We start from the raw sequence: 19283 nt of genomic DNA, 5'->3' as shown, positions 1-19283 counted from the left end.
TGTGACATTCGCTTTGTATACATAAAAATATAAAAATTTAAGAGAGAGAGAAAGAGAAAGAGAATAGAAAAGAAAAAGACATGAAGAAAGAAAAAAAGAAGAAAGAGAAAGAAGATATAAGTAGAAAGAAAAGCGTACGTGGGAATATTTTGTAAATAATTAAAAACGTATGTCTAACATATTATTATCCTGAAAGTGCACTTCTAATAATGCGTTTATACGCGGTGACAAAATAATCGTGCTACGACGTGTCCCTGCACGATTTCTAAAATACAGAATTGTTACAGCCTCCTTTTTTGCATTTTTTTTCTCTCGTTACGTACGTTTGCTTGAATCGATTGATATCGAGAATGTTTTTTATATTATATAATCAATCGTAAAATGACGATGAATGAGAAAAGAAATTTAAAGAAAATAGAAAGAGAGAGAAAGAGAGAGGGAAAGATTTGATGGATACACGTTCAAAAAATAAAAAAAATATTTAAAAAAAAAAAACCACAAAAAAAAATAGAACAAAACGAAAGAAAGGAAAAAAAAAAGAAACTTTACGCATCGTGTTGTGTTTTTATATATATAAAAATAATATTTATATAAATATTGTAAGATGAATTATATCTATGCCTCCTCTCTTGGAAAAAGCATGTGTTATAATGATCGTAAATACGCATACGTACCTACGATAGAGTGAAGTTTAGAAAAAAATAAAGTGTTTATACGTATGTCATATTCGTTAGCTCGTGAAAATTTAACGGGAAATGATATATTCCAATGATATAATGATATTTCGAAGAACGAATCGCTCTTTTAACGTCAATTAATATTCTATAAACTACAAATCTTGAAATTATTAAGAAATGGAAAAATCGATGGATTATTATTATTATTATTATTTTTATTATTATTATTATTATCGCGAGCTGCGTATTGAATAACGCTAAGCTAAATACTTATATATCTAATCGAAATATTTTTTTTTTGGTTCCATTAAAAATTATGAGAAACAAAAAATTGAAGGAATTCGAAACTGGAAGAGGGGTTAATGTAAAACTTTGTTTTCGTGTTAAACTCGTGAAAAAGTCTGGTACATGTATACATATATACATATATACATATATATATATATGCTTGGGTTATGTTCCATCAAAAATAATGCCCGTATAGTGACGTCACGATCAATTATGTTCTACAGTACGTAGTATTTCATCTACGTCGGACGTTGACGCGGATATTGCTAGCATAATTCCATCACCATGCGAGTCTCTCTAATTTGTCTCGGATGGAAGGAAATTAGAAATGAGATATTCCTTGAATACGCTCGGTGAATATTATGTTTCCCTCGTTGATGATAAAGAAAAAAAAAAATATATATATATATATACACATACATATATGTATATATATAAATATATATACTCAAATACAGACGGAGTGTTCCAACGAAAAGTGTCCATCAGGATTATTACGAGATCTAGTAGTGACTTTTTCGAGGAACCCCGTGACGGGTCAATTTTCTTTTCGAAGGGGATAAATCCGTGTCATAAATTCCTCCATTTATCCACTAACCCCTTAAGGAGCATGGCAAACCCCTCCAAAATCTTAAATCTCAATAGGAATCAAATGATATATCATTTCTAAGCTCTTAATTTTCTTTACAACGGTTTTTTTTTTTTTTTTTTTTTGAATCAATGACTTTTGAGAAAATGCGCTATCGAAGTTCTAGGTAAACAATAAAATTTTATTGAAGGTTTATTTTATTAACAGAATGTTTACAGAAGATCTCCATGCAGTAAATAAAGCCTTTTCTCGGTAACTGTTGATTCAGAATCAACAAAGAAAAGAAAAAAGTAACATCATTGCAAAGAGAATCAAAAGATGTACCTAATGATATAGCACTTAATACCCAGTTACCAGTAAAAATTGTTGAGTGCTTTGTCATTTCTCCTTTCCTCCAAAGAGATTAACTCAAAGTGGGCGAATTAATGACAATTACCTTTCCCCCTTTCGAAAATAAAATTGATCTCTCTTGGAATTTTTCGAACAAAATCATTAGATCTGATGATAATAATCTTGCCGGACATTTTTCGTTGGAACACTTTGTATATACAGGTATATGTATATATATTGCATATCCAAACGATGTAAAATATTCAATTGATATCTCTGAAATAGAAACTAGAAATTAGAGAGAGAAAGAAAAAGAAAGATAGAGAGAGAGAGAGAGAGAGAGAGAGAGAGAGAGAGAATCTGATGATACCAGATCGAAAAGAATTGACGAGTATTACGATTCTTGCGCGAATCGAAAATATAGAAATAGTTCTTCGTAAAAGTACGAACAAATGAATATATTTCGAAAAACGCAATAAAAAAGAAAAATTATAAAAAAAAAAAAAAAAAATCTCGTACTATATCCGTATTATATCGCGAATAGTCTCATCATTTTTTCAACATTATCGAGGCGTCTTTCGAAAAAAATCTTTTTTTTTTTCTCATGTTTTTTTTTTTTGTTTTTCTTTGTTAACAACAACATCAAAGTTAACGATAAGGATCTACGAAAGATGCAAATTTGACGAGAGAAGTGGAGGAAGATCTTTCAGAATAATGAGAGAAGGAATTTTTGCTAGTGCAAAAAACAAATGAACGTGGCGAAGAGATGTCGAAAAAAATTATTCGTATAAATAAATATACAAATATACATAGATATAATAATAGGAAAAAAAAAAAAAAAAAAAAAAAAAAAAAAAAAAAAAAAGAGACAATTATAACGACGAGAATCATCACGATGAATTTGTTGAGATATTAAATAGATGTATACAGAAATGTTTTTAAAAAAATGAATGTTAGATATTAAAAATATGTCTTTAAAAAGCTGAGGTTTGAAGTTTAGCGAATGGTGATTAAAACGTGTGAATGTATAGTCAAAATTATAAGTTTCATATATATTATATATGTAAATATATATATATATATATATATTGTGTATATAATACGTAATATACATATAGATATATAGATATATATATATATAATATATATGATATACATATATAGATATATATATATATATGTATATATATTGTGTATATAATACGTAATATTATACATATAGATATATAGATATTTATATAATATATATGATATACATATATAGATATATATATACATATATATATATACACACATATATATATATACTCATAAATATACATGCGAAATCATTCAAAATACGGGGATCATGTCGATCGAAGAATCCTTTCGTGTTTTCGTCGATCGTAATTTCTCTTCTTCAGTGACACCCCAAGGACGATTTTGAATCTTTCTTAACGATCGAATTGTCGTAAATTTTTTATAACATTTCCATCTCGCGATAGTAGAATCTATGATAATAAAAAACTTAAAAAAAAAAAAAAAAAAAAAAAAAAAAAAAATAAAAAACTTAAAAAAGATGAAAAAAAAAAGAAGAAGAAAAAAAGAACTTGACGGTCTTACATAAACTCCGTGATAACTTTTTTCAAATTGTTTCTGGGATGTCATTCAAGGAGAAAGAACGTTCGTCGACATCTGTCATATAATTTTTGTAAATTTTAAATATCGTTAACGACGCTCTGCGTAAGCGATCGTAAACCTTGTTCCTCGTTCGTACGCGCCTTTTTGAATAAGCGAGATCGGAAGTGCTCGGTACTCGTTGCCTCCTTTATGATTATGACTGAATCATTTCAACGTCGAAACTTGTCTAAGGAGATAGAGAAAAAAATAAAATAAAATAAAATAAAATGAAATAAAAAAAAATAAAATAAAATAAAATAAAATAAAATGAAATTTACGAGAACATTAACTCCGATAATTATACAGAAGTGCATCGATTTCATTGATTTCGATGATTTTTCTAAATATATATGGAAATCCAAATTTTGAACAATTTTTTCTTATACATATAATCCATTCTCTCGGCATTAACTTTCGAAATAATCGATAAAAATATGTTTTTGATATATTTACTTTGATATGCGTTGTAAATCTTTCAAAATCTCTTACAAATTTAATCACTTTTCTCGCTTTAGCATATAAGATAGTAAGATATCATTTCGCGAATTATAAGTTGAGAAATGTTGAATATAATCATATTCGTAGATAAGCCTAACCCAAAACTAAACGACATTCAACTCAAATCAAAGTTAAAAATTATGATAGATATTTTCATTAATATCTCGGAAATTAAAACTAGGCAGTGGTTGTGTGAGTAAGCGTGCGTGCGTGCGTGTGTGTGTGTGTGTGTGTGTGTGAGAAAAATATTGTTCAAAATCATGCCCTTTCCAATAATATATTCAAAAATCATCGAAATCGTTGAGATAAACATACTTCTATATAATTTTACCCTAAAACTATATGCGCACTGTCGACCGGTCACCGACAAATCAGGTCAACGAATGATTCAAAAAAATTAGGTGACAAAAGTCAGCAATTTGTCAATATTGTACCAATCATCGGACAAAATTAATCTTAGTTGTGGTCTGTAAAATATATCGGACCAACTTTGAGCTCAATTAAAATAATTTGCGCGTTCTATGATTCATGAATTTTTTTTTTTCTTTTTTTTTTTTTAATGACAGAATTAGAAATATGTTTGCAAATCTACTGATTATTATTTCCGAGGATTCAAAGAATATGCAGTATTTTTTGTTTTGTTTTATTTTTTAGAGTCAAAATTATTCGTTCTGTATAAATGAGAGCTGTTTAAAGTGTCTGAGGTTTAACGTACACCCAAGTGCACAACCTGAAATTATTTTGAAGTGTACACAACTAGGGTTAATATCGAGAAGATTATTATGATAATGAAGTTGTTACTTTCAGGGGGTGGGGGGAAGGAAGGAAAGAAAGAAAGAAAGAAAGAAAGAAAAAGAAATATTATTACAAGAGCGTCGTACAAAAGGAATATTTTCTAAGTTATTAAAAAGTACGAACCAACCAACACCTTTGGCACTGTCGTCAGTAATGGTTCTTTATTTCCGTTCTGTTGTGAAGAAGATCTAAAAAAAAATATTTTAGGAATTTTGTTATAAAAGGGAAGCAGAAAAAATTTGTTCAATTTTGTATTAGCTAAGTGAAATTGCTTAGATATATTTTTGTCGACTCTTTGAAAGTTATTACTTAAAGAAAATTACTCGTAGTAGTAGTAGTAGCAGAGAACCATTTGATTCAAATGATATTTCCATTGCTCGACAGTGCGCAATGTAGATTTTATTAAATTCTATTGTTCTCTCTTCGTCGATATATTGAAAAAGTGAAAAAAGAAAGATGAAAAAAAAAAAAAGAAAAAAAGAAAAATAATAAAGAAAGAGAAGATCATGCAAATCGTGAGGGAGACAAGTCGTACGAGCTCTTTAAAATTTTCATTTCACCTCACTCTCTTCACCCTTTTTCTACTCTAGAGTATTTACTTCGAAATAAAGAAGAGTAATAAAAGAAAAGGGAGGGGAAAAAAATGAAGACGAAGAAGGAGAAGAAAAATATTTAAAAAAAAAAAAAAAAAGAAAAGAAAAAAAAAGAAAGAAAAGAAATGAAAGAAATTCTTATTCCGCGTTAATCATCGCTCGATCACCTTTCGTTGAAAATAAAATATTCAAATAAACAAATAAACATTTTGGGTGATAAATCAACATTGCGGAGCGTGGATCGATGTGTAATTATTAATGATTGCTAAAAAGAAATTCGTTTTAGTTTAAGACGACTCGAATTTTTCGTGGTTGGCTGACCTACGTACGTAATTTTTTATTATTTTATTATTTTCTTTTTTTTTCTTCTTCTTTTTTTTTTTGTATGTATATTTTGGATATTTAATAAAATATTAGGATATTTTGTTGTTCGAAGAAAAAAGAAAAAAGAAAAAAAAAAGAAACCAAAAAGAACAAAAAAAAAAAAACTTCGAAGTTAAATATAAAAGATAAATTTGCGTCGATAATATCGAACAAGATGTTAGACTAACGAAACGATTCTATTGACCGTAAATTAAAGATATATACGCGTGATCAATTTCTCAGGTCTGCCACTCACGAATATGCATTTAAAAAAAAATAAAGATATAATGGAAAAAAAAAGAAAAATAAAAGAAAAGAAAAAGAAAAAAAAAAGAGAAAACACACCCGCATACACCTAAAGACACATTCCTGTTTGTTGTAAATTTTTAGATATTAATATGTAAATCTGCAAATAAAAAATAGGCGTACTCAAAGTTCGATGTGAATGCTCGCTTCACAAATTATGCGGCTCACTATCGATGAGGAAAAAGAAAAAGAAAAAAAAAAAAAAGAAACAAAGATAAATAATAGCAATCGAATATTTTCCAATTTCTCATTTTCCTCCTTAACATTTTATTTCCTTTTGAATATTGAAAAAAGAAAATGTATTATCTATAAGGAGCAAATATCTTTCGTTAATAGGTAAGTTTACTTCACTTATTATTATTTGTACATAGTGCTTTACTCATTATTTACATTATTCTCAATATTTTAACAAACTTGAAAGAATCAAATGGGATATGGAAATACAAACGATTTTTAAAAATTTATAATCGATCGAAATGATTTGTTTGGGAAAATTTTAACGCTATCCACGCAACACATTTAAAATTACTAATTGTAAACAAAATTGATCTCAATGCACAATTCACAAAAATTCCAATAAAATTGGTTTATTATATTAAAACAAATTTTAATTCCGTATCAATATGTTCCACGTAATAAATTATTGGTGGCCCTAAAAAGGGCCGGTTTTATAATTCCACAATATTAATCATTTATTTTGAGCTCGTGTATTTGGTCACAGCTTTAGTACCTTCGCTAACAGCATGTTTTGCGAGCTCACCAGGTAACAACAAACGCACTGCAGTTTGAATTTCTCGAGAAGTGATCGTCGAACGTTTATTGTAATGAGCTAATCTCGATGCTTCCGCGGCAATTCGTTCAAAAACATCATTGACAAAACTGTTCATAATGCTCATGGCTTTACTTGAAATACCAGTGTCCGGATGTACTTGTTTAAGTACTTTGTAGATGTAAATAGCATAGCTTTCCTTCCTCTTACGCTTCTTCTTTTTATCGGATTTACTAATGTTCTTCTGAGCTTTACCAGCTTTCTTAACAGCTTTACCACTAGCTTTAGGCGGCATAGTGAATAATTGATTGAAGTTATCGTCGAATACAACAACACTACACGAAACCAAAACGTTGAATGAAGTTCGCGAAATACGGCGTTCCTTATATATAATAAGACGAGAGTGGGGTTGCGCCAATCGCATTGAAGAGGGGATCACGCTTGAACGCCATTGGTCGAGAGGATGGTTCTAGTTTTTGTATATATAAGAACCGTTTTATTTGTAGCGATCATTCGATTGGCGCATTCAGTCTGTGCTCTTGAATTTTCCAAGTTTCTTATATCTTCTATTATCATTAAAATGTCTGGACGAAGCAGTGATAGTAAATCGAAAGGGAAGATTACTATTAAATCACGATCTCTCCGAGCTGGTTTACAATTTCCTGTTGGTCGTATCCATCGACTTTTAAGAAAGGGTAACTATGCCGAACGTGTAGGTGCTGGTGCACCTGTATATCTGGCTGCAGTATTAGAATATCTTGCCGCTGAAGTTTTAGAATTGACTGGAAATGCAGCGCGTGATAATAAAAAAACCAGAATAGTTCCGAGGCATGTACAACTTGCCATACGTCACGATGAAGAATTGAACAAAGTACTATCTGGTGTAACTATCGCTCAAGGGGGTGTATTGCCGAATATTCAAAGTGTTTTATTACCAAAAAAGACAGAGAAGAAAGCATAATCTATTATGCGATTTTAAACGGCCCTTTTTAGGGCCAAAATGAATTCGTTATGATTAAGGGGATTCTTGAATTTCACATCGTTAGTGAGATAGGATTTTTTTTACGAAGATATTAAATTAAATATATGCTAATAATGGATTTGAATTATAATACGAACAATTTAATACTTAAAATATTTTGCAATGTTTTATAACTCTAATAGATATTTTATGATAAAATTATTGGTTATTCAAGAGTATATGTTTATTTGTTTTTTGGCATAAAAGTTAGAAATTCTTGGGGGAAAAAAAAACAGGAGATAATTTGCTGATGTAATATTTCTTAAATCAATTTAGATTTTTCTATACAAAAAAAGAAATATATATATATATATTATATATAAATACAGAAAACGATGAATTTTAAAATGTTTACGAGATTTTTATTTATGAAATTAAACGCGGTAATAAAAATTAATAGGTTTACAAAGTAAAGCCATAAAGTATTTCAGATGGAACCGTCCTTGAATAATCCAAATATTATTTTAAAGTTTCGATGTACATTCGTTGGATGTTAACTTTCAAATATTTAGGTTGGATAATATTTCCAACCATACATACCTGGTACTCCATAAGCGAGGCCCGAATTAAATATACATTTTTATAGATATTCAATTGGGACCGACTATTCTGAAAAATAATTATTCCACGAGAGTGATCTTGACCATGATGAGACTCAAAAATCACTGACAACAAGTCGATATAGTTCTTTTTCAGAAATATAAGACGACTCCTTTTCGTGAAAAAACAAATTTCAATTTTATCAAAAATTCAATCACTGAATATACTCCAAATCAATAAAGATACTCAGATAATTTTGCAATCTTCCGAGGAAAGTTATGAGATTTTCAGGATGCGGCAAAGATTGCGATACTATAACAACAAAAAAAAAGGGTCGAACGAGTCTAAGAGTGCATAGCAATATTATTAATAGATAAAATTGATGCTGAAGAAATACATCTGAACACTCCCATCTCAACAGTGTCCCCTATTATAGTTTTGCGTAATGTACTCGGTTATAACATTAAAATAGTTAGACTTTAATTTAACTAATTTTTGGAGAAGCGGGTTTAGATTTGTGTAGAAGGATCATGTATAAGATCAAAGAATAATTGTTTTCCTCTATATTTCAATTTATTTCACCTGATCTTCTTGCAAAAACGGATAAGATTAATCAGACGAAGATTATCTATTAAATTCTTTTCAATTCACAGGTATTGAGTTATTGATAGTGAAAGATTCTCATTGACAATCATATTTTTATAGTCATCGACGTCGTTGCAACATGAGAATGTTGCTTTTCAATTTGATCTTCCTCATAAGCAAGAAATAATAGTGGTCTCAGTTTATAATTCTCATAAGAATCTAATTTTTGGAAGTGGCTATATGCGTTATAGCACAATAATCAGATGTTTGAATTGGAGATTCATCATTGATTGATCATCCTACATTTTGTATAGATGAAGTTTATTATAGAGATAGTTGACGATTGATTCAAAATTGTCACGTATGATCTGGCAAGTGTACAATTTAGTAATGATCGTAGGATTATGTGATTACATAGTATAATGCCTGTCTTGTTATTATTATTATTTTGGAATGTGTAGCGTGTGTTTTAATTATCACCGATGATAAATGGAGACAATTCGGATCAATTCATTCAAATATAAACTTTTAAATACGAAACAAAAAAACTATGAACTCTATTCCGGAAATAACAGTGCTCAACAGCATTATCGTACTTATACGATTCCTCATACGTGGAAACAGACCAATGAAATTGGTCAAAAGATTGTTGGGCTTCTATAGCGCTCCTATTGGTGGAGGATGGAGTCACTACAAGCTAATTACATAACAGGAGACAAACCTTGCGACGAGTTATTATTCGCTAAGCTATACGTGGTATCGAATCTGTTGCGATAAACAAAGATTTGTATTCATTATACCGCCTAAAGCTAGTGGTAAAGCTGTTAAAAAAGCTGGCAAAGCTCAGAAGAACATTAGTAAGTCCAATAAAAAGAAGAAGCGTAAGAGGAAAGAAAGCTATGCTATTTACATCTACAAAGTACTTAAACAAGTACATCCGGATACTGGAATTTCCAGTAAAGCCATGAGCATTATGAACAGTTTTGTCAATGATGTTTTTGAACGAATTGCCGCGGAAGCATCGAGATTAGCTCAGTACAATAAACGTTCGACGATCACTTCTCGAGAAATTCAAACTGCAGTGCGTTTGTTGTTACCTGGTGAGCTCGCAAAACACGCTGTTAGCGAAGGTACTAAAGCTGTGACCAAATACACGAGCTCAAAATAAATGATTAATATTGTGAAATAATAAAACCGGCCCTTTTTAGGGCCACCAATAATATTTTACGTTGAACATATGTTCTTTTATGGTAATATTACAATTTTTATTTATATTGTTATTTTCTGTATATGTAATTTCATCATCTTACAAATGTGCATTACAAAAAATGATATCACATTCCTTTTGTCTTACTAAGGCAGACTAGTACTTTGAACTTCGTAACATGAAAAGCAACAGTACGTTTCAATTGCTCTCGAAAAGTAGTATGTTTTCATTTATAGCGATAAAGTGTTTTTTGATTCCGACAAATAGCAAGTTTTGATAAAATCCATTACGAAAAGAAATATGTTCTGATTTTGTTTGCGGAAAGTAACAAATTTCACTTCTGAAATGTGTTAATCAATGTTTACTAAAACAACAAATAAATTGAACATTATCAATTCATACATAATATAAACAAAATATTCTACTTCCTGCAGCAGTATCCAAAATATTGCTCATTGCGTACTATGAATCATGTTTGTTAATAGGATTAATGTCAAAAACATTTACTTTTATTAACACACATTGCTCTATTGTTTATATAACCTTCATAATTATATATATAAGTATATGGCTTTATATACATACAATTATTAAAATTTATTTTTCATAACAAATAATATACCTAAATGTTAAACTTTTAAGAATCTATAAATTTAGATATATAAAAATGGTTTTGTCTATTTTGATAATTTTTCCAATTTTTTCTTTCTCATTTTTTTAAAAATGAGAATTCAATATGAAATGTATATTAAAGTGTAAGTAAAAAAAAAAAAAACTGAATTATTTCTCATTTTAAAAATATTGCCCATAAAAAGGTTGAGAAAAATATACCCTTGAAATGCTATTTAATTTCACTGAAATAATTTACTTTTTTAATAAAAAAAATAAGATTTGTCATAGCAAGGATGAATGGAACAAAAGATGAATATATATAACACTAAATATAATGAAAGTATAGTTTACTATACGAAGATAGTGAATTTACAACTAAAAGATGTAATACATTAAATTCCAATTGAGTATACTGATGTATATTGTAAAATGTAAAAAAGAATATGGTTTGTTTAAATATAATTTGCAATAAAAACTAATTAAATAAATCAATAATTAACTATAATATTGATAGATGTAATTTTATATTGCATAGGTCAACATTGAAAATTTATTTAATAATGTAATTTTACTAATATGTAACGGAGAAATTCCATTTCGTTAAAAAAAATATTGTGGCCCTGAGAAGGGCCGTTTATAATCAAAAAATGACTGTGAATTCTGCAGCTATGGCAGTTCTTAACCACCAAATCCATAAAGAGTACGTCCTTGACGTTTCAGAGCGTAGACGACGTCCATGGCTGTCACAGTCTTTCTCTTAGCGTGTTCAGTGTACGTGACTGCATCACGAATAACGTTTTCCAGAAATACTTTCAATACGCCACGAGTTTCTTCGTAAATTAATCCAGAAATACGTTTTACACCACCTCGCCGAGCTAAGCGACGAATTGCAGGTTTGGTGATACCTTGGATATTATCACGAAGAACTTTCCTGTGACGCTTGGCACCTCCCTTTCCCAATCCTTTTCCTCCCTTTCCACGACCAGTCATGATGAAACTTTACAAAAGCAAATTACAATAGATTACAAGAGAACCTTTCGGAACCGTAGCAGTCGTTGGAATGACTTCGAATGCTTGATGTCACCTTATTTATATCTGGCAACTAATCTTTTCCCCTACCAAACGCAATGGACCAATTGGAAAGCTTAGAGACGTAGAAAGAATTCTTCATTGTCATTCATTCCCTTCAGACGGTCAATAACTTGAAAAATATTTTATTATGTTATTTCCTCATAGCACAATTGTTACAAATTATATTTAATGATAATATAATATAATATATAATAATGGTATAATAAAAGATTGTAGAAATAATATTTGAGTAATAATAAAAAGAGATTTATAAAAATATAAAAAAAAAAAAAAATAAAAACGATACGCTGCAGAATGCATTAACTACAATTTTTATTTTATTACTTGTGAATTATTATAGAAAATAAAGAAATATTTTACAAATAATTTATGAGAATTGTATTACGGAGAAATAATAAGATGAAATATTTTTCAAGTTATCGACCGCTTGAAGCGAGTGAAAGTCAATGAAGAATACTTATTGCGTCTCCAGGCTCTCTGATTGGTGCGTTGCATTTAGTGGGGGAAAAGGTTAGGTTGCAAGGTATAAATAGGGCGACACCAAGCATTCGAAGTCATTCCAACGACTGCTAAGGTTCTGTAAGGATCTGTTCTGATCTATTTGCTTTTATAAAATTTCGCAATGACTGGTCGAGGAAAGGGAGGAAAAGGATTGGGAAAGGGAGGTGCCAAGCGTCACAGGAAAGTTCTTCGTGATAATATCCAAGGTATCACCAAACCTGCAATTCGTCGTTTAGCTCGGCGAGGTGGTGTGAAACGTATTTCTGGATTAATTTACGAAGAAACTCGTGGCGTATTGAAAGTATTTCTGGAAAACGTTATTCGTGATGCAGTCACGTACACTGAACACGCTAAGAGAAAGACTGTGACAGCCATGGACGTCGTCTACGCTCTGAAACGTCAAGGCCGCACTCTCTATGGGTTTGGTGGTTAAAAACATTCGTAGATGCTGCAGGTCTTTCAGTTATTTTTTGATAATAAAAACGGCCCTTCTCAGGGCCACAAATTTTTTTAACGAAATGGAACTTCTCCGATACATTAGTAATTACTAGTATTGTAACATCAACTGCGTATAATCGATTGTTGACAATCAATAATACCATCAATCAACTGATCTGTAAATAATCAATTAATCGAAAAATCAATGTTTATGCACATTTTTTTCTTATTAACTTTTTCATAGTTAATAAAAACCGTAATCGAGCATTTCAACAACCGATTTTCTCAAATAAAAAAATCATGTATTTAAAGGGAGTTAGAACTGAAAAAGTAATAAAAGGGTACGAGTGATAAAAAATTTTTTTTCTTGAATGAACAATACTTTCTCGGTTCAAAATTAGTTGCGAAAATTTTTTAAACATTTTTTTAAAAAATCGATGTTCAACAATCGATGTTCTGAAAAAATAAAATCGATTTTTTTTTCGATTAATCGAACCTCTTTTTTATAATCAATTGAAATACATCGACAATCGAAATGAAAACGATTGTACAATTAATCGATTTCGATGTTACAATACTAGTAATTATGCCATTAAAAATAAGTTTTTATATATTTTGACCTATGCAATATGAGATTCAATTTGATTTGTTAACATTTTAATTAACATTTGATGTTTAATTGATCAGTTTTTGTTTCATCACAAATTATAAATCAATTCAAATATGTTCTTTTGTACATTGGATTTGCAATAGTGTATTCAATTGGAATAGAATGTATTACATTTTTTAATTATAATTCATTTTTTCCTATCATTAAAAACTACTTTCATAATATGTCGTCATATATACAACCACTATTTATATTACTATAATAAAATAATTTTCTTATTAAAATGAAATAATTTTGATCATATTTAGCATTTTAAAAATATAATTTTGTAACTTCTAGAAGGATATAACTTTTTTAAAGTTGGGTAAATGATTTATTATCTTTGTTACGCTTTATTCATTTTATATTGATGAAAAATGATGAAACATGAAATGACTAAAAAAAAAATTGTACTCATATTGTTCTATATATAAAAAATGTATAGTTTCGTAAATGTTGACTCCGTTCATATGACATCGATTCAGTTTTGTTTTTTTAAGCGTTTATTTTATAATAGCGCATATATTCATTTATGTATGTAAATGTTCACCTGATACCATTGTCAATCGTAAACGATAAAATTATGGATTAGACAACAATTTTATTATTCGATTTTGCCATTAGAAACCATATGTCATAATTTAATAAAATAAGAAAATGATCGCCAGTCTGATATATATTGTAATTAATGACAGTATTCGAATGAGATCAAATTGTTTTATCGGTATATGTGACATTGATCCTGATCAAAGATAGGATAATTGCAAAGATATATCGTTTGGTCAATTTTGATATCAGAATTTGTTGGTGCAGATACGGCAAAATTATCGATAAACTTAAAACATCTTGTGAATTTACTGTAACATTTAAATCTACAATTCGGTATATAGACGAATTTAAAAAATTATAATATAATTCTTATAACAAGCTACAGAGATGATATAAATTAGAAAAATAATAGTTATATATAAAAAAAAATAGTACAAATAAAAATTTGAATATTTCCATATAAAGAAACATGTTCAACGTAAAAAATTATTGGTGGCCCTAAAAAGGGCCGGTTTTATAATTCCACAATATTAATCATTTATTTTGAGCTCGTGTATTTGGTCACAGCTTTAGTACCTTCGCTAACAGCATGTTTTGCGAGCTCACCAGGTAACAACAAACGCACTGCAGTTTGAATTTCTCGAGAAGTGATCGTCGAACGTTTATTGTAATGAGCTAATCTCGATGCTTCCGCGGCAATTCGTTCAAAAACATCATTGACAAAACTGTTCATAATGCTCATGGCTTTACTTGAAATACCAGTGTCCGGATGTACTTGTTTAAGTACTTTGTAGATGTAAATAGCATAGCTTTCCTTCCTCTTACGCTTCTTCTTTTTATCGGATTTACTAATGTTCTTCTGAGCTTTACCAGCTTTTTTAACAGCTTTACCACTAGCTTTAGGCGGCATAATGAATACAAATCTTTGTTTATCGCAACAGATTCGATACCACGTATAGCTTAGCGAATAATAACCCCTTCGCTGGGTTTGTCTCTTATTATGTAGTCTGTAGTGACTCTGTCTTCCACCAATAGGAGCGCTATAGACGCCCCAGAACCTCCTGAGCAATTTCATTGGTCCGTTTCGACGTACGAGGAACTGTATAAATACGATAACTCCATTGCACATCGTTATTTCTGAAACAGAACTAGGAGCGTTCGTTACGATTTTATAAATTTATATTTTTTTAAAGTACGATATGTCCGGACGTGGGAAAGGTGGTAAAGTAAAGGGTAAAGCGAAGTCGCGGTCAAATAGAGCTGGATTACAGTTTCCAGTTGGCCGTATCCATCGTCTTTTAAGGAAGGGTAATTATGCCGAACGTGTTGGAGCCGGAGCGCCAGTATATTTGGCGGCAGTAATGGAATATCTAGCTGCTGAAGTTCTCGAGTTGGCAGGAAATGCTGCTCGTGATAACAAAAAGACAAGAATTATTCCGAGACATTTGCAATTGGCGATCCGAAATGACGAAGAATTAAATAAATTATTGTCTGGTGTAACTATTGCTCAGGGTGGTGTCTTGCCGAATATACAAGCTGTTTTGCTTCCAAAGAAAACAGAAAAGAAAACATAATTAAAAATTTGCAAACTAAAACGGCCCTTTTTAGGGCCACCAGATGAACTTTTTCTTAGGGAATTATCTCGTTTGAATTACGGTATTAATGGTTCGTTATAAACATTAGTTTATCTTGTAAATATATGCAAATGTTAATTTTTATATTTGAAAGTAATTTTTTTCTTTCTATTAGCGAAATTAAAAAATGGTTTCGTTTATTTAAATTTATGTACATTCAATTCAAATTTATGTAAATTAAAGCAGACTTGTTTTTGTATTTGTTAAAGACATAAATATGTAAGTAATTTTTTTTAAATTTAGCTTTTAGATGTATATGTAAGTTAACCATGCAAATATGTGGCAACATCGTAATGAAAGAATGTGTAACAGAATCATTTAAGGATTTGGCAACAGCGTATGAGAAGTTGCTCATCGTAAGTAGCATTTAACGATGTACCAGTCGATACTACCTTCGTGTTTACTTGTCGATAAGATAAATGGTCATAATTTTGAAAAATTTTCATTTTCAAATTTATGATTGTTCAGAAATTATAATATATAATATATAATATAATATATAATATATAATTATATATTATAATATTAATAAAAAGTTTCGTAATATCCAATACCATGAATTAATTATTGTACTTTGATATTTAATGATGTTATATGATACTATGTTATAATACTTAATGATGACGATGAATGTTAAAGAGAAGAAATGAATATCAATGTAGCATAAAATTCAAAGATACGAGATGTATGGTTTTATATGTTATTTTGAAAAATTGATGCATGTTATTTACGAATTTAATAACAAGATAAACTAAATTGAGAGATAAGTGTCTATTAGATTTTTTTACATGTTACCATCGAAAATTAATGAACCATATATTAAGTATTATATTTATTAAGTATTTGTTTATTATACATTGTCGTTGTTTGAAGCGTAAAGGTTGACAATATTATTTTATTATGTATTGCCAATTCATAAAGCAATAGGAATTAATTTAATATCAATCATCATTAATGATTCAGAGATATTTCATTTTGGTCAAAAAAATATTATGATTTTGAAGAGTTTTATAATTAAAAAAAAATGACTTAAAGAATTGACGATCTTTAAAACTTTAAACCACTTTTCTCTCGTAGCATATGTGACTTCAGCGCGACAGATATGGATAAAATATAAACTATAAAAGCAATAAAGATATACTGTTTCCGCTATGCGCCTATTGCGTCGATGTATAAGTTTGCCTTGATTATATCACTCTCACGTGTAACCCAACAATTAAGTTTTTTTCAATTAAGTTATTTTAAATTTAAAGTACCGTGAGATCTATTTCATATCTATACATATTATTATCGTTTCAAGTAATCAGTCTGTATCACGGATAAATCTATGTTCCTGTTAATGTAACTATCAAATATCCGTAACTTGATATATACATATGTATATATATATATATATATATGTATATGTATATGTATATGTATATGTATATATCATAAATTATATTGAATTATTTATATCGAAAATGAAAAGTTCTTGATCTTTAATCTTCACGTAACGTAATTGAAGAATATGGTATCTATTTGTGCTTATTTCAATTCCAAATGTATTTTTATTCAATGTTGTTTCAGTGTTCCACACAAATGCCATTTCCTATTCGTTTCGTGATTTTAAAATTCTCTATTTTAAAGGTTCTAATAAAACTTGATTTTATAGGGAAAAGAAAAAAAAAAAAAGAAAGAAATATATATATACATATATATATATATATATATATTATTTATGAAAGATAAAATCTTGAATTTAATTTGATTTAACTTTGAAAGAAAAAAAGAAAGTGAAAATTTCTCGATCTTAATCTAAACAAATACTCTTTTCTCATCATGCGTGACAAAGGGAAAACTTGGCGCATATCCCAGTGTATTTGTTTCAACTTCATTTGCATCTTGGTTCAATGCACTTTTAATGGTCCCCCCCACAATTGCCATATCTCATACATTTCGTAACAATGGTTTTAATATAGTACTACGATTTTAAGAATAAAAATTATGAATTTAATTGAACTTAAAAAAAAAAAAAACAAAACAAAAAGTAAAAAATATATTACTTGACTATGGACTGCTTATTCTTTATTAGAACTCATTAATATTGATTCTTTACTATTTCCACGAAAAAAAAATATTTATGAATTCATTGATATATTCAAAGTACAAAAATTATAAAAACGTATAAAACAAGTAGACCCTATGCTGATCTAATAAATCAAAAACAAAAAATATGATTTATTATTAATTAATTATAATAAAAATCTATAATGATCTTGTAATAATTAATTACAACCAATCATCCGTGCCGATTCAGATCATTCGTTCTCGACATTATTGAGTGATCGGAAGGATTTCATTCACATACAATTTGAGAAGTTTTGCGATGACTCCAAAACATTCATCCACGATTTAGATCGAAATTGAGGGAGTTTGATTCGTAGATCATTCGAAAATGAGATAAGTCGACATTGCTGTAGGTTTGAAATTCTCTTCAATGATACCCTGACTCTAATACACGGTAGTTATTTTTAATAAATAACAATTAATATTGACGATCACTGAAAAATTTACTTCTTGGAATTTTACTATCTTTTATAAATACTTAAAATTGTTTCATATTTAATGTGTGTTACGAGTTATGTACTTTTTAAACGAATGTACAGATTGATTATTATAAAATATTTGATATATTAATGAAAAGGTGTCTATTATTCAAGATTAGTCGTACGGAAAAATAATGCTGATATCTTTACTGATTGAAAGGTTAATATGAAAGGTAATTAGCTCGAGAACTATTAAAGTCATTGATGTACTTGTTTTGTGATGAATGAGTCTATTACATTGAATGAATCTTCCTAAAGCCAAATTGCTGATTGATAATTACCTTGTTATTGTTGAAATGTTTTAATAACTTGTTACAAATGTATCTTTTAAATGTATCTTTTTATCCAGCACGCAGTTAAGGATAATGAGCCTATAAATTACATTATCTTTGAATTTATTAGATTTGAAAATAGGAATAATCTGAGCGATTTTCCATTCATTAAGAAAATAACTGCGAATGATATAAATCTTAAAAGCTTAATAAATTTATAAAATGATTTTAAATGAGATATACTTTAACATAAGTGTTGTTATTCTATCATCTCCCTCGGTCTTTATGGTTCTCAAGGCTAATCAAAGATATAAACAAGAAAAGGAGAAATAAAATTCTTCCATTAAACTCCCTCCATCTCATGTTCAAGCTGATTCATAAGAGTGTTTATCAGTTGGGCAGCTTTAGCATGTGTTTCAATACGAAATGTGATCCTAAATGTTTGATTTGTTCTGAATGGTACCGATTATAATCCGTTGGTATATTTATATTATAAGTTAACCCGAAATATTACGGATTAACTCACAATAACAGATATTGCTGTAATTCCATTGCCAACATTTTAATCTTTTTATACGACGAATAAACGATATTATAAGCTCATCGTTGATAAAAATTTTAAACCAAAAAAATTACAACTCATTATTTGCACAATTAGTTTATCTCATGAAGAATCGTATTAATAATTTTCATATGATCATCTATCTAACATATCACTCAATAAGTCT

General features: G+C 29.1%; 7 protein-coding genes across 7 annotated transcripts; 4 read left to right on the top strand and 3 right to left on the bottom strand.

Moving 5' to 3' along the window:
• Positions 1–6485: 6485 nt before the first annotated feature.
• On the top strand, positions 6486–7967 carry LOC124949391 (histone H2A-like). Its single transcript, XM_047494392.1, has one exon. The coding sequence runs from the start codon at positions 7331–7333 to the stop codon at positions 7826–7828; it is 498 nt and encodes a 165-aa protein (XP_047350348.1). The 5' UTR covers positions 6486–7330; the 3' UTR covers positions 7829–7967.
• On the bottom strand, positions 6745–7237 carry LOC124949401 (histone H2B-like). Its single transcript, XM_047494402.1, has one exon. It carries the CDS (start codon positions 7160–7162, stop codon positions 6791–6793), a length of 372 nt encoding a protein of 123 aa, XP_047350358.1. The 5' UTR covers positions 7163–7237; the 3' UTR covers positions 6745–6790.
• Positions 7968–9502: 1535 nt separating the features above from the next.
• Positions 9503–10206, top strand: LOC124949420 (histone H2B-like). Its single transcript, XM_047494421.1, has 2 exons — positions 9503–9661; positions 9726–10206. Exons 1-2 carry the CDS (start codon positions 9503–9505, stop codon positions 10179–10181), a joined length of 615 nt encoding a protein of 204 aa, XP_047350377.1. The 3' UTR covers positions 10182–10206.
• A 1058-nt stretch (positions 10207–11264) lies between these two features.
• LOC124949406 (histone H4) lies at positions 11265–11882 on the bottom strand. The gene has a single exon (XM_047494408.1). It carries the CDS (start codon positions 11820–11822, stop codon positions 11511–11513), a length of 312 nt encoding a protein of 103 aa, XP_047350364.1. The 5' UTR covers positions 11823–11882; the 3' UTR covers positions 11265–11510.
• A 353-nt stretch (positions 11883–12235) lies between these two features.
• Positions 12236–12921, top strand: LOC124949405 (histone H4). The gene has a single exon (XM_047494407.1). It carries the CDS (start codon positions 12547–12549, stop codon positions 12856–12858), a length of 312 nt encoding a protein of 103 aa, XP_047350363.1. The 5' UTR covers positions 12236–12546; the 3' UTR covers positions 12859–12921.
• A 1632-nt stretch (positions 12922–14553) lies between these two features.
• On the bottom strand, positions 14554–15015 carry LOC124949402 (histone H2B-like). The gene has a single exon (XM_047494404.1). The coding sequence runs from the start codon at positions 14969–14971 to the stop codon at positions 14600–14602; it is 372 nt and encodes a 123-aa protein (XP_047350360.1). The 5' UTR covers positions 14972–15015; the 3' UTR covers positions 14554–14599.
• Positions 15016–15208: 193 nt separating this feature from the next.
• Positions 15209–15677, top strand: LOC124949397 (histone H2A-like). The gene has a single exon (XM_047494398.1). It carries the CDS (start codon positions 15261–15263, stop codon positions 15633–15635), a length of 375 nt encoding a protein of 124 aa, XP_047350354.1. The 5' UTR covers positions 15209–15260; the 3' UTR covers positions 15636–15677.
• Positions 15678–19283: the final 3606 nt, after the last annotated feature.

Source organism: Vespa velutina, chromosome 5, assembly GCF_912470025.1.
Source record: "Vespa velutina chromosome 5, iVesVel2.1, whole genome shotgun sequence".
Lineage (NCBI taxonomy): Eukaryota > Metazoa > Arthropoda > Insecta > Hymenoptera > Vespidae > Vespa > Vespa velutina.
This window is presented reverse-complemented; position numbering and strand designations above follow the sequence as displayed.

Bases quoted from the DNA above. Each gene is read 5' to 3' on its own strand.
- LOC124949401 (XM_047494402.1), bottom strand. From the start codon at position 7,162: ATGCCGCCTAAAGCTAGTGGTAAAGCTGTTAAGAAAGCTGGTAAAGCT.
- LOC124949391 (XM_047494392.1), top strand. From the start codon at position 7,331: ATGGTTCTAGTTTTTGTATATATAAGAACCGTTTTATTTGTAGCGATC.
- LOC124949420 (XM_047494421.1), top strand. From the start codon at position 9,503: ATGGAGACAATTCGGATCAATTCATTCAAATATAAACTTTTAAATACG. The intron at 9,662-9,725 runs GTTGGGCTTCTA...ATTACATAACAG, and splicing joins ATGAAATTGGTCAAAAGATT to GAGACAAACCTTGCGACGAG.
- LOC124949406 (XM_047494408.1), bottom strand. From the start codon at position 11,822: ATGACTGGTCGTGGAAAGGGAGGAAAAGGATTGGGAAAGGGAGGTGCC.
- LOC124949405 (XM_047494407.1), top strand. From the start codon at position 12,547: ATGACTGGTCGAGGAAAGGGAGGAAAAGGATTGGGAAAGGGAGGTGCC.
- LOC124949402 (XM_047494404.1), bottom strand. From the start codon at position 14,971: ATGCCGCCTAAAGCTAGTGGTAAAGCTGTTAAAAAAGCTGGTAAAGCT.
- LOC124949397 (XM_047494398.1), top strand. From the start codon at position 15,261: ATGTCCGGACGTGGGAAAGGTGGTAAAGTAAAGGGTAAAGCGAAGTCG.